The sequence below is a fragment of the Argiope bruennichi genome, chromosome X1 (genome assembly GCF_947563725.1).
Source record: "Argiope bruennichi chromosome X1, qqArgBrue1.1, whole genome shotgun sequence".
In the NCBI taxonomy this organism is placed as follows: Eukaryota; Metazoa; Arthropoda; class Arachnida; order Araneae; family Araneidae; genus Argiope; species Argiope bruennichi.
The window spans coordinates 127,929,919-127,944,067 of record NC_079162.1 but is presented as its reverse complement, the minus strand read 5'-3'; the positions used below and the strand labels follow the sequence as shown (position 1 = coordinate 127,944,067).

The 14,149-nt window shown below is 31.8% G+C and overlaps 1 protein-coding gene across 1 annotated transcript in view; it reads right to left on the bottom strand.

Annotated features, from left to right (window-relative positions):
* LOC129958573 (ETS homologous factor-like) overlaps positions 1–2,685 on the bottom strand; it is a 91,192-nt gene extending 88,507 nt beyond the window's left edge. The window contains exon 1 of the mRNA XM_056071141.1: positions 2,549–2,685. Coding sequence (XP_055927116.1) covers positions 2,549–2,610 — 62 coding nt within the window. The 5' untranslated portion in view covers positions 2,611–2,685. The remainder of the gene's footprint in view (positions 1–2,548) is intronic.
* Between the last annotated feature and the right edge of the window lie 11,464 nt (positions 2,686–14,149).

The window sequence follows — 14,149 nt, the reverse complement described above, 5'->3', positions numbered from 1 at the left end:
ATTCAGATGCATCCATAAAAGTGTAAATAATATTTCTAAGGAATTATTTTTCTTTCTAAATAAGGTTAAATAATTCTGACCCTCCAATTCCTGACAATAAATAAATAACAAATTTGAAATAAGGCTGATGATGCCTTAAACAACCTTCAAACACCGAATGCTTCTTTTAGAAGTTTTCCACATTTGACACATTTCCGTAGTTAAAAACTAAAAGAAAATGGTAGCAACTTTTGTTTTTGATTTTATAGCATTTTATGAATTTATTACTGAATCCTTCAGACGCATCCATAAAAATATAAATAATATTTCTAAGGAATTATTATTGATAATATTTTGTATGTATATTCACTTTTTACTTTTAACCTTAAAAAAGACTGATTACTCATTGTTATAACAGTCAGTAATAGCTTATAATACAGGTCACCGAATATTCCTTAAAGTAATACTAATATTCCTTAAAAACTATCTTTTTAACATCATCTTAGAATTAATGTTTTCACCATATTAGAATAAAACACTTATATGAGCTAAAGAAAAAGTAATATCCGAAGAGAAAGTAAATTCTGATAAACTTTAAAGATTATTTACTTAAAAACTAAGACTATATATATAAAATATTCAGAAATTTGAAATATTTGTAATATTTAACATTTTATAAAAGTTATATGATTATAAAATTGGAACTACGTATAGTACATAAAAATCATTATTAAAAATATAATCATCATTTTGGAAAAATTCAATGATGCATCAAAATTACTTCCTAAAGAAGTTCATTTCATCTTTAAGAAATTATATTTATACCATGATAAGAATGTTTCAAGCAGAAACTGGTTATATCATCTCTTTTTGGTACTATACAATATTTGTTCAAAAGTTTTGGCATGTAAAATTATGAACTGAATGCAGATCTTGCGAAAACCGTCGCATTATAAAATTTGACTAATGTATTCAAATTATACAGATAGATGAAATTGTTTTTGAACAAAGAGAAATCTTATTATTGTTTTGGTAACATGAAGTAAAATAATTAAAATTTACAAATTTTTATAATAATTATAAATTTGCTAATCTGCCAGTTAAACAAATTCTTAAATTTTTATGTATATTACTAATATTTAAATTTGAAGTAATCAAATACGTAAATTGCGTATTTATTAAATATTTCTTTGAAATTTTGTGAAATTTATAAGAATTATATTTAAATTTTTATAAAAAATGTTTTGATCAAGGAAAGCAAGGCAGTGAAAAAAGTCTACTCCAAAGATACAACATCAACGGATTCAAATCAAATATATATTTTTCCTCTTAAATGCACTTATGAACATGACTTTTATGTTAGTAAATATGGATGCTGCCATTCTATAATACAATAAAAAATTAAAATTTTGAAAATAATATCCATTATTATCATATTTACTATATAAAATGAATGAGGGCCTTTTTTAAAAAAAATCCATGAATATGAAATTTATTGAAGTTATATTCTTTTGTCATCTTTATACGGAGTAATAAAGCATCTAAATGAATGTTTGTACCGCTTTTGGAGTGTTCTGAAAAGTTAAATCATGGCACAAAAAATATTTTATAAATTTAAATTTTTATATAAAATTTTATAATAATTTATTGATATATTTTTATTAAAAAATTAAATTAAAATAAAATAAAAGTTGATTCATACAATAAATGTTTAAAACGTTTTATAGAAAACTCTTCTGAAAAACTTGACGCCTTTCAGTTTGCTAATGAATATTTCGCACATTTCATGATTCCGGAAATAAATAATAAAAAAAAGCTGATGCAAAGTATAAATACTTTCAACACTTCATAAAGTCTTCAAAAAGACTTTTTGCTCATTTCATGTATGTAAAAATAAATGGAATTCAGAGCAAAAATTTTGTCCAGTTTCGCTTAATTGAAAATGAAAATGATGGAAATATAGCATATATTTAACGGAACGAAATTTGATCCCATCTTGATATCTGAATGATTCGTCGCTCGTTTCACGACTCCGTGAAAAAAATCGAATGAAATGTATAAAATATTAGAAACTTCCTTAATTGAAGAGGAAAGCTTTCGTAATTGTTGCAAATAATTAATAGAATTGAAAGAATTCATAAATCTTTCAAATTTTTGATAAAAACTATCATTTTCAGTAGTAATAGAAATGATCAATCGAATACCGAGAAAAATGAAATTAAGAGTACAAAATATAAGCAATGTGGTCAAATGAAGAGGAAAGCCTTCGTAAACGCTTCAAATATTTAATAGAATTGAAAAAATGCATAAATCTTTCAAATTTTTAATAAAATCTGTCATTTCAATTAGTAATGAAAGTGATCAATCGAATATAGAAGAAAATGGAATTTAGAGTGCAAAACATAAGCAATATGATCAAATGAAGAGGAAAGTTTACGTAAATGTTGCAAATATTTAATAGAATTTAAATAATGTATACATCTCTTCAATTCTTGCTAGAATCCATGATTGCAAATAGTAATGAAAGTGATCAATCGAATATCGCGCACAGAACAGCTGAGAGACTTACCGGTTGGGCTGGTGCGGCGCAGTGTCCCGTCCGAAGAAGTGATTCGAGGCGACTTCGAGCATCCCTGGGCGTTCAGTGAATGAGCGATCGCTACACAAACCGATTGCCCTGGATTCCTCATTCGCAGAGGAGGAGCCACGACGACCTTCAAAGGGACGCGCGATTCGCGGACAACCCATTCGAGGGGGGAGCACCTTTCACAATAATACACCAGCAGTATTGTTTCAAAATATGTTTGTAAAATGTCAGAAATTTGAGGGCCCTTTTTATAACCCATTTCGTATCGATTCTGCGGGGGAGGGGGGATAGAACACTTTCTCTATAACGGAAGATAGTATAGAAGCAGCATTAATTCAAAGCACGCATATAAAAGGCGGTAGATTCGTGAATGCTTTTTACAGTCCAGTACATCCCAATTACACTAGCATTATTTTTTCAGAATATGTTTGTACAATGCCAGAAATTCCAGGGCAATTTTTTTTTTTAACCTAATTTGTTCCGATTCACCAAAAAGGGGGCGAGGGTATAGCACCTTACACAAGCCGGTACATAGCACAGTAGCAGTTTTACCACAAAGCACACAGATAAAATGCAGTACATTCTTGAAAGCTTTTTATAACCCAGTACATCTCGATTACACTAGCAATATTGTTTCAGAATATGTTTGTAAAATGCAAGAAACTCGAGGGTACATATAACACCTTTCACAAGACAGTACATAGGACAGTAGCAGTTTTACCACAAAGCACACAGATAAAATGCAGTAAATTCATGCAAGTTTTTTTTTTAACCCAGTACATCCCAATTACACTAACAGTGTTGTTTCAGAATATGTTTGTAAAATGCAAGGAATTCGAGGGTGCATATAACACCTTTCATAAGACAGTACGTAGTACAATGACCACAAAGCATACAGATAAAATGCAGTAGATTCATGCAAGTTTTTTTTTAATCCAGTACATCCCAATTACACTAACAGAATTGTTTCAGAATATGTTTGTAAAATGCAAGGAATTCGAGGGTACATATAACACCGTTCACAAGACAGTACGTAGCACAATAACCACAAAGTACACATATAAAATGCAGTAGATCATGAAAGATTTTTTAATCCAGTACATCCCGATTCTGAGAGAGGGGTGAGGAGGATGTGAAATCATTCCTAAGACCGTACATAATACTGTAACAGTATTTTCACTGACAGAATGAAATAGATTCAAGGACACTTTTTACTGTACCATAAACTTCGGTTCCGGAGGGGGAGATACAAATCCTTTCGTAAGACAGTACATAATTAACGTCGTCGTACATACATACGTCGAAACACACTGATAGAATGCAATAGATTTGTGCGCATTTTTTGCAGTCCTGTACATCCCGCTTCTGGGAGTGGGGTGATGAGGAATTAACATCTTTCCCAAGACCATTCATGACACTTTGACAGTATTACTTCACTGATAGAATGAAATAGATTATTGAATACTTTTTACAGTACTATAAACCCCAATTCTGAGAGGGGGAATACAAATTCCTTTTGCAAGACAATTCGTAGCACAGTACCAATATTACTTCAAGGCACACAGATAAAATGCAGTAGATTCGGGAATGTTTTTAACAGTCCAGCACGTCCCGATTTGGGAGTGGTTTGGAGAGGATTTAACACCTTGCCTAAGATAGTACATGCACTCGAGCAGTTTTTCTTCACTGGTTAAATGCGTTAGATCCTTGAACTCTTTTTACAGCACAATTATACGCTTATTCTTAGTTTCAATACAACACCATACACAAGACGTTATACAAAATATACTAGCAGAATTACATAATATGCTAGTAGTACATTAGCAATAGTCAATATTGCAACAGATTCAGGGATACGTTCTCTAAATCAATACTTTCTGATATTGACGAGGGAGGAGAAAGCTATATCTGTCAAAAGACAGTGCATTATAGAGCAAGCAACAGCGTAACTTCAGAGTACGCAAATAAAACACCAAAGGTTGGTGGATACTTTTTCCAGACCATTAGATCTTGTTCCATGCTTTTTCCTTGGTGAGGGAAAGAAACCGAATATAACAAGAATTTTCGAAATACAGAAGATTTTTGAGTATATAATAGAAAAATAGCTTTCAGCATGCATAAATAGTACTGTTTCCAAGCAATTGTTCTTGTCATCTTCTCCTCTATTAGGTCGATTTATGGAAAAAATGCAAGTTCTCAGATACCAGTAAAAAATACAGTGGCATTGGTTTAATGTTCTTTTTATGCGGCAGGAAGTAAACCTTGCACATTTAAACCGCGGTCGATCGGTAAGGGCTTCTTTTGAGTTATTGTCCTACTGTCCAAACTTTTAAGTCTACTGATCTACCACAACAGATACCCGACATCCACCAGGTAGCAGCTACACATAAGTATTTTTCGTTGGAATTCGGCCTCGGATTCGCGATTCTGTCACTAAGCAATAACATCTCGTATGGCGCGAGCACTGCTTGTTCAAGCATTGGCGACTAATCGCACATCTCAAACATACAGGGACAAATTAACAGTAATAATTTTTAAGTATCAAGTGGGGCATTATTCAGGATTTTGTGAATACAGGTCAGAGCTGGTTTGTCTTTGTTGTTGTTGCTGTTTATTCTCCTTGGATTGAACTCCAATTCAAACCAACTCCAAGAGATCGGAGAAAGAAGGGTACAGTAGCTTTTGAGTGCAAGGACCCTGCGTACCTGTGGACAGAAATCTGTCTTTAGCTCATATGAAAATCACACTCACTTGCACAACCCCTTTTTTACAGGGGGGCCCTTTCACACACTTCACGAATAGAACACAGGGCAGAGAACCAAGACTCGAACCCAGGACGCCCACATCGCGGGGAAGACGCGCTACCCCTTGGCCAGGCGATTTTCTACTGTTCCGATGGAATACCTAACAATAACATTGAATGTTAAATATTTTTAAATTCCAATGTCCGAAGAGGAGAAGACATGCGAGATCACTTTAAGATTTAATCTGAAATAAAAAGTCAGATGGCTACGGTGAGCTAGTTGGAGAATGCTGGTTTTTAGGATTGGAGAATCGAAGGTTTTGATTCATCGGAATGAAAGCATTAATGGCCTGATTTGGATTAATACCAATGAATAGAAAGGTGCAGTTTTCAGACATCAGCGAAAAAGGAGCTTGTCATTTCTTAACTATTCAACAGACACGAAGTTTCTAAAGTTAAATTCGCGAATTCACTATTTTCTGCGCTGCATGACTTGGACGATGTGAAAGGCCTGGAATTATTGAACATAAGATTTGCTGTTCGTGGATTGAGAACTAAAATGGATTGAGCGTGAAAAGAAAAAAATTAACATTCCTTTAAATTAAATAATTAAAATTACTTTGAAATGTTCGGATAATTCCCGATAAATTCAAATGTCGATAACGTCTTGGAGTTTTGATTTAAACAGATACCACATATATCTATCAATATTATTCTGGTTTTATTTTACAAATTTCACTTTTAAGTTCACAATTTTTTTTTTTTTTTTTTTTTTTTTTTTTTTTTTTCAGAATGGTACTGGTTGGGTCAAAACTACACTGTTTTTAAGATTTCGGTTGGTCGTAACGAAAAATTCGAGGACCGAGAGACTCTAAGCTCTGATTCTTAAAGATCATAATTTTCTATCATTCACACCAAGATTTCTAGCTACTGATTGTTTGGGACAAATAGTGATATAACAGGCAGATGTTTTCAAATGAAATTTCTAGTTCCAAATGCAAAACAAGTTCCATTGCTGAATTATTTCTTCGATAGGATCTAACTTCGCTTTAACTTCCAAAAAATAGAATAACTATTAAAACTAATTTAAAAACATATGAGACTAAATTTTTATTAAAATCTGAGTCACTCACATTCGGTAGATTCAGTTTAACCATATTAATGTCCCATTTTAAAGCAAACACTAGGGCTATTTTGGGAAGGGCCTAGTTATTTTGAACCGCGTTCAGATAATGACACTTTAGCTCCAAACTTCCACACCACACCAGCGGAAGGACGTTTGTCTCCGTCGGATTTAATGCGCACCAGGCCCACATACACGATGGTTCTTCGGTGGAATCGGGTCTCGAACCTGAAACCCTCCGGTTCCGAAGCCGAAACATTACCACCATTCCAACGCAGCCAGATCCGCATTCAGTAGAACTATAACACAGCGCGATATTTCATAATTTTAGTAGTTCACTATATTTCTGATAATCTCAAACGACCAGACCAGAAAAACTTTCAAACTGACTTATTTTTCTAGTGAGTGGCAAAAGTGGTTAAATAACAATCAGCTGCTAAGAGAAACTTAGGAACATCCATCTCCATGAGAAGGTAAAAACAATAAATGAAAGATAGTAAGATAAGAAGCTAATAAAATGACATAAAGTGAATTCTGGCTTAAAATCTAGGTAAGTAAGAAAACAGTAAATAGTATGAAAATGATATTATGTGTAATATGTAATTTTATATATGTAATATATAATATAAAATATGTAATATAAAATTTATGTGTAATAATCATTATAGCAACATTACGAGAAATTATTCCAGTAGCAAATCTCACATAACTTTACTTTCATCACGTTATTAAAAATAACTGTAATATTGATTTATAATTATTCAGATCAGCTTTATATATTGAAGTACATTACAACGAGAGTGGAGTGGTTTATTCTTTTCCACTATAAATTTCTGCTCTTTCGTTTCGTTTCTACTTGAATGAGATGCAAGAAGTTTTCCATGTCACACTTCTAATTAGTTTAGTTTAGTTATATTAACTTCCCGTTTTAAACTAACACGAGAGCTATTTTTGTTCGGACCTCGCAATTTTGAACCGCGGTCAGATGACGGGGACGAAACCTGAACTGGCACCCTCCTCTCCAAGCTTCGACAGAATGCCATCGGGAGGACGTTTAACCCCGACGGATTTAGCGAGAACCAGACTTGCTTACACAATGGTTCTTCGGTGGAATTGGATCACGAACTTGAAACCCTCTTTTTCCGAAGCCGAGACCTTACCACCAGGCTACGCGGCCTCTGTACAGTTCTAATGTTATACATTTAAGATACAAAAATAAATAAATAAGACACCCTCTAAATAACAAATAACGAAGTCATGATAGTTTTTCTGAAGTTCTCCGATAATGGAGATTCTTTCTGAAAATTAATGGACAGATTTCTATTAAGTAATTCTGTGATGTGAATATCCTGGTTATATGAACACTTTATTTCCAAGCATAGTTACAGACATGAAATAGTGAAGTAAAGAAAACTCCCACCTTATTAATATTCGAAACTTTTTCTCCACCACAGACTGATATTTTATTGAATTTTAGTTATATTAATGCCTATTCGGGGAAAAAAAAACCCGTTGGAATGGGTCCCGATATTTTGAAATTTGTCAGGTAAGAAAAAAGGTATCTCCCTAGCTACCATCACATTGTGAAAGAGCATATTAGTCCGAACTTAACTCAAATGGTTCACATATATTCATTGAATCTCTGTTAAACCTGGGTTTTGAACCAGAAAACTCCTGTTTCCAAACTAATAGCATTCTACCAGGTCATCGAAATCTACATGGGGACTGTGAAGAAACTATTCATAGCCAAATTTCTATTGATCATTCCTTTCATAAAAATCTCACAATGAATTTTGTTTGATGCAACCTGTTGTATCAATTCAATAGGGATTTTTACAGAACCTTCTGTGACTGAAATAAGTTCAGAAAAAGAGGAATTTTTTATTATCTTATTTCATTTTTATTATCTTATTATTATTATCTTATTTCATTATAAAAGAAAAAAAACTGTACCATATTGGCTAGTAGAAGAGGTGCAATTTCATACTGTAGTTGAATTTCAGTACCACTATGTATCCGCAAAGAATCACGCCTATATAAAATATCATTCCTTGTGGCAGGGTTTGGAAGTTCGCGAATTTATCTTTGATAACAAATTTTACCTTCCGTTTTCACAAAAAAACATCGTAGCTTCTTCTTATGAACATGGAAGCTACAAATTCCCAAATGTCCTGAGATTGATGTGGTGCAGAAATTTGAAGAAAAGTGGGCAGGTTCATCCCATCTGATTCCGATTCCAAAGATACCCAAAATTCTGTGTCACTTTTATTCATTAACCCTTTCTTCGTTTTTATTTTTCGTCTTCCAAGGAATTTTGGTTGATATATCTGAATAACTGAAATATCTTTTTTGTTGTAGTTATATTCATATTTTTAAGGGAATCATTTTAATCGTGCATTAATAAAATATAATTCTTGGGACACTAGATTCTCAGTTACCGAGTTTGAGGATAGTCGGATGAACGAAAGTGTCGGATTAGTGAAGGTTCATTAAAAAGCACATTTTAATAACAAAACCTGTATTTTTTTATGCAAAATGAACAAGATTCAAAATCTGACCAGTACCCTGTTATATAAGTTGCGACAAGGCCATTGACACCGCATGCAGTAACTTGTTTTACCTTAAACGCTCTAATATCTAGCTGATAACACCGGACTGTAAGACAGGCTAAACTGGTACAGTGTCAAATTACTGAAAGGCTGTTATATTATGATTCCAGTAATCTTTTATTTAAAAAAAATATTTCTACCCTTTTTTCACCAGTTGCTATCGCATCTCGTTTCTTAAGGATTAAAAATCACTGTGTGGTAAACATAAAAATGGTCTGAAAATGGTAAAACATAATAACAGTTTTTGTTAAAGGGACAGTGGATTCTATTAGACACTTTGAGGAATTATTCAGTCAGGGTTATGAAAGTTTTTATACATATGTATTAAAATATAAATGCGTCAAATTTCTTAAAAAACATTTTAAAACGAAATATATTATTTCTATTAAATTTAAATGATATATAATTTTAAAAATTTTTAAATATTCCTAACGTTTTAATTTTTAATTTTTCCTATTAATTTCTTCTTATTACCCAATGTAAATTTATTTGGAAAAAAACTACGTATGTTTTTGTAGTTCCAATTAAGTGCTAATTTTTAGAAATGTATTTATGCACACTTACTGAATTTTCATAGAAATTTTATGTTTTTCTGAACTAAAATTGACTTTTAACGAGCTAAAATATCTCGAAACATAAAATGCATACCCCATTTTCTTTTAATGTTTGACCGAAACCTTTATTATCAATTTCATTTAATTTATTCAAAAATTAAGACACCTGGAACATTTCAAAGATACTTAAATCTAATTACAATATTATTTTGAGGAAAGTCATTAAGATGTACTTTTTTTCTCTTAACCCTTCAAATATGTATTTTATTGAACATTTTATAACACTATTTTAGTTGAATATAAACATATATTTTGGTGGTGAAACGATAAAAATAAAATCGCACGTTTTCGTCCATTTTTTCTTATTTCAAAGTCTACTTACCCCATAAGTTTCGCCTCCTTCGAATGAATCCCAGAATTTTAACTAAGCAATAATTTATACCTTTTTAACTGATAAACATATAACTTCTTTCAGAAGTGGCCTTTATTGAGTATTTAAAAATTGTATTGATCTTATTTTAGTTCTTTTAAATAGCATTTTCGAATATTTATATCTTTTTCACATAATAATTTCCTTTATATTGTCCCCTCCCCCAATCAGAATCACCTGACTGTCATACTACAGAGAGATTCTGAACTTGGGAACCCTGCGGGTAATTCTGATTTCTTCTACCCTTTCCAATTACCTATATCAGACATTTTTTTATCAGCTTTACTTTAATCTTTATACAAACAGTCTTTAAATTACAAAGATTATGACAATAATAAACCATTTAATTTTAGGTACCTTCAAGACAGTTGATTTAAGTATCTCGCTTGTAATTTAATTTAATTAAGTTATATTAATGTCCCTTTTAGAATGAAAATTTTAGGACTGACCTGGTGATTTTGAATTTTAGTCATATGATGATATTTCACATAATAGAAAATGAAAAATTTAAATTCAAAATAATTTTGAACAAGATAGTGAGCAAAATAGAAAAGTTTTTGACACAATCGGAAAATTCTTATACAAACTATTTCAGAGCTATTGGTTTGTGACAACTGCGAAATAAATTGGGTCTCATTGATTTCCAAGCTTATTTTTAAACGTTAAAAAATCTCAAAGATGATGCCTTAAAATTTAAGTGATATTTGATTTTAATGTAATAAATTCAAATGACTGACTTTTGTAAGTCAAATGAAAGAAAAAAATTTAATCACCTTGAAATACCGAAATTTTTTTTAAAGGCTTTGGAGCTTTTTGGAATTTCAGAAGGCCTATGCATTCAATTTGATAGTCCATACTTGCTATATATAGCGCTTTAGGGAAGCATTAAACAGAGACATGAAGGCATTAACAACTTGAAAATTAAGGCATAGATTTCGGAGGGAAATCAATTGTTTAAACTAAAATGAGAAAAAGTCCTTTTTCTAAAATATAAATGTGAGTAAATGTAAGAAAGAGAAATTCGACAAACATCATACACCAAGAGAAAGTGCGGTTGAAATTAATATAGTAGGTTGGATTCTAAAAGACAATAAAATAGGACGAAAATGAAAACTATAAATTGATTCCTTTTATCTGTTTTATTAGACCTGGGTGCTGCCGAATCTTTTCTTTCTTTTTTTTTTTCACATTACTTTCTCGCATTTCTAAAAATGTCCCCCGTCCTAATTCCATTTCATTTCCGATGTCGAGAACTGGATGGTCGGGTGAAGATGTGTTTGTCACCCTTCTATTTTCCTGGCTATAAGGGATGAAGTAATACTCTAGAAAAAAAATTCGACCTACATGTTGATGGCTGGGAAAAGGAGGTAGATACCCTCAATTAAAGGGGCCCGAAGAATCCACACACAAAAAAGCATTACGTGAAAGGATTTTCGATGCTACGAGGAAAAATATAGAAATTCGTAGAAAATAATTATCAACTTTTAATTCAGCAGTTATCTTAAGGGGTTTGTCGCAACCTGAAAAGATTTTGACATTTTGGAAAATATATTATGAAATCTTTTGATCCTGATTATACGGGGAAGAAAGAACCTAGAAAAATTGTTTTAATTGCTTCTTGCTCTTTTTTGATGAATGTCCGTTGGGAAGAGGGAACAGCAAAATTGAATTTGGTAATATTTTTTAAGAGGAATGCTGTATTCCATCTGTTTGGGGACTTATACACTAATTTATATTATTAAATGCAAGTATTATCTAATTCATGTGAATAAATAATCTAATTCTTGTCATTAAACAGGGATAAAATTACCCCCTTTCGTTCTGACTAATGAAATTCCATCTGCTACCAGATTTGTCTTAAAGACAGAAATCTTAAAATATCACTTGAAAGGTTTTATCCGTTTATTAATGTCTGGATTGATTAGCTCATAATAATTAATATCAATCATATATTGATTAGATATATCATTGATATCAATAATGATAATGTAGATAATGCCTTAATCAGTGCTTTTTAAGTGCAGTATGGGTTCTTTATCGTGTAGGTGAAAACAATTTGAAAGTGCTTGTTATTTCTGAATAATTCCGTTAGAATCTATTAGAAAACGAGACAAGCTTAAGAATGTTGCCTTAATTTGAAATATTTTATTTAAAATTTTGCAGTAACCACTTTTTACTTGAATCCTGGCTTGCTTATCATTTTATTTAATAATACTTCATTGCTCACTTTTATTTTTTTGGTATACTGCACATTTCAAATTTTTCACAATCAAATTTTCATATTTCTTCTGCTCCCGTTCTGATTCTTTTTCTTCTTGTCTAACCAAAAATAAAGATTTTTTTTTTTTTTTTCATCTTACAAATCAAAATTATTTCTTTTTTCTCTCTCTCTCTCTCTCTTTCTATGACTGATGCTGTGTTAAGAGATACCTAAAGTTTATGCCTTATTAATCAAATTAAAGCCGTGCTTAACCAATCGTTTACATAAAAGTACGCTACTTTTATAACTGGCGATTTGTTCGGAATTAGATCATGATAGTAATTTCTATTAGACGCATCAATCGACTACCGAAAAGCGCACAAAAGCTTTGATTTCTGAACGGGGCTTTTTTGTTCTAAGGGGAAAATAAGTGTTACATAGACTTATCTCAAATAAACAAAGAAAGTTTTTTGTAACTTCCTTAAATAGTCGCCTCAACGCTTCAGCACGATTACAAAAGGCATTATCGTACAGGAAAAATCTCGCATCTTGTATTTATACTTTTAAATCAAAATTTGTCACGCGACATAATTTCGGATGATTCCATTTTGTATTCCGGCTTAGAATAGTTTTATTTATTACTAATGGCCTTTGGCGAACAACCGGTTCGCCAATTAATAATTCGTTAAAATTTTCAATGAAATATTTTATGAAACTTGTCTTTTAATAGCTTTTTCATGCAAATATTTCTAAGCTTCAATTTTGATATTCATATAATTCACACATACTACTATAAAGGCCTTAAGCCATAATGTACTATGAATTTCTCTCATTTTCTGTCAGCTCCCGTAAAATTTCAACTTAAAATTAAAGTGGAAATGATTAAGCTGCAATTAATATTAGAAACATTTTTTTATAGAAAACAAGTATTTTTTTTAATATGAATACTGAAAGCAGAGTTGTTCAGCATCTAAGTCTTACGTATATTACAGAATAATTTTCATAATTTATGTAATATCTCAGGAATTATTGAACAAAAATTTCTCAGATTCATCATGAAATTCGGTTTATTACTTTTACTTTCAAAAGGATTTAAATGACGTGAATAACAATATTTTATTTTGTTTCTGTCTAAAAATATATTTCAAAAAATTATGAAGTCTAAACTTTATACAGTCCTTTGGTCCTAAAGAATAAAATTCTGCGAAATATTCTTGACATTTCAACTTTTAAATAAATAAATGAACGTTTTTATCTTCTGCTTTGAAATAGCATAGATTTATGAAGTTTTGAATAGAATAATTTAGAGCAATCAACATTTTCATAATCTTAGGCCAATCAACCTTGGGAAACCCTGGCCACTGGTTGGGATATCATCTTTCAAACGGTCGATAAAGTGTCCTAAAATCGCCCGTTTTTATTTTATCGAATAGTGACATTCAAATTTTCATAAATCAGTCAGCTTTAGTGATTGATTTAATTGATTGGAGTGCAATTCTTTTTTTTAAATATCAATGGCTCACATATGATTGTTAGGGCAGAGGATACATGTAAAAAAATTAAAATTCGTAATTAATCAAAGCATTCATTGACTCAAGTTACATAAAATAAAATTATTTATTTTATTTAGACCAAACCCCCGGGGGGCACCTCGAAAAGAGGATGAGATGCTTCCGGTATGGTGATTGGATCTCGCTACCCTGGAGGGTACACAAAAATGTGGGGGATCCGGCTCCTCCCATCGATGACGGGACGTACTTCCTTTGGGAAGGGTTGTACCGTGGCCGGTGATGGCCCTTAGGACTCAACCACAGTTCCCACGAGTGTTGCTGTTGCGGTGGTCCGGTCATTCAGTTTTCTTTATCCGTGTGCCTTCGGGCGGGTCGGCGAGTCAGTGATATGACTTATTTTATTTAGACCATTT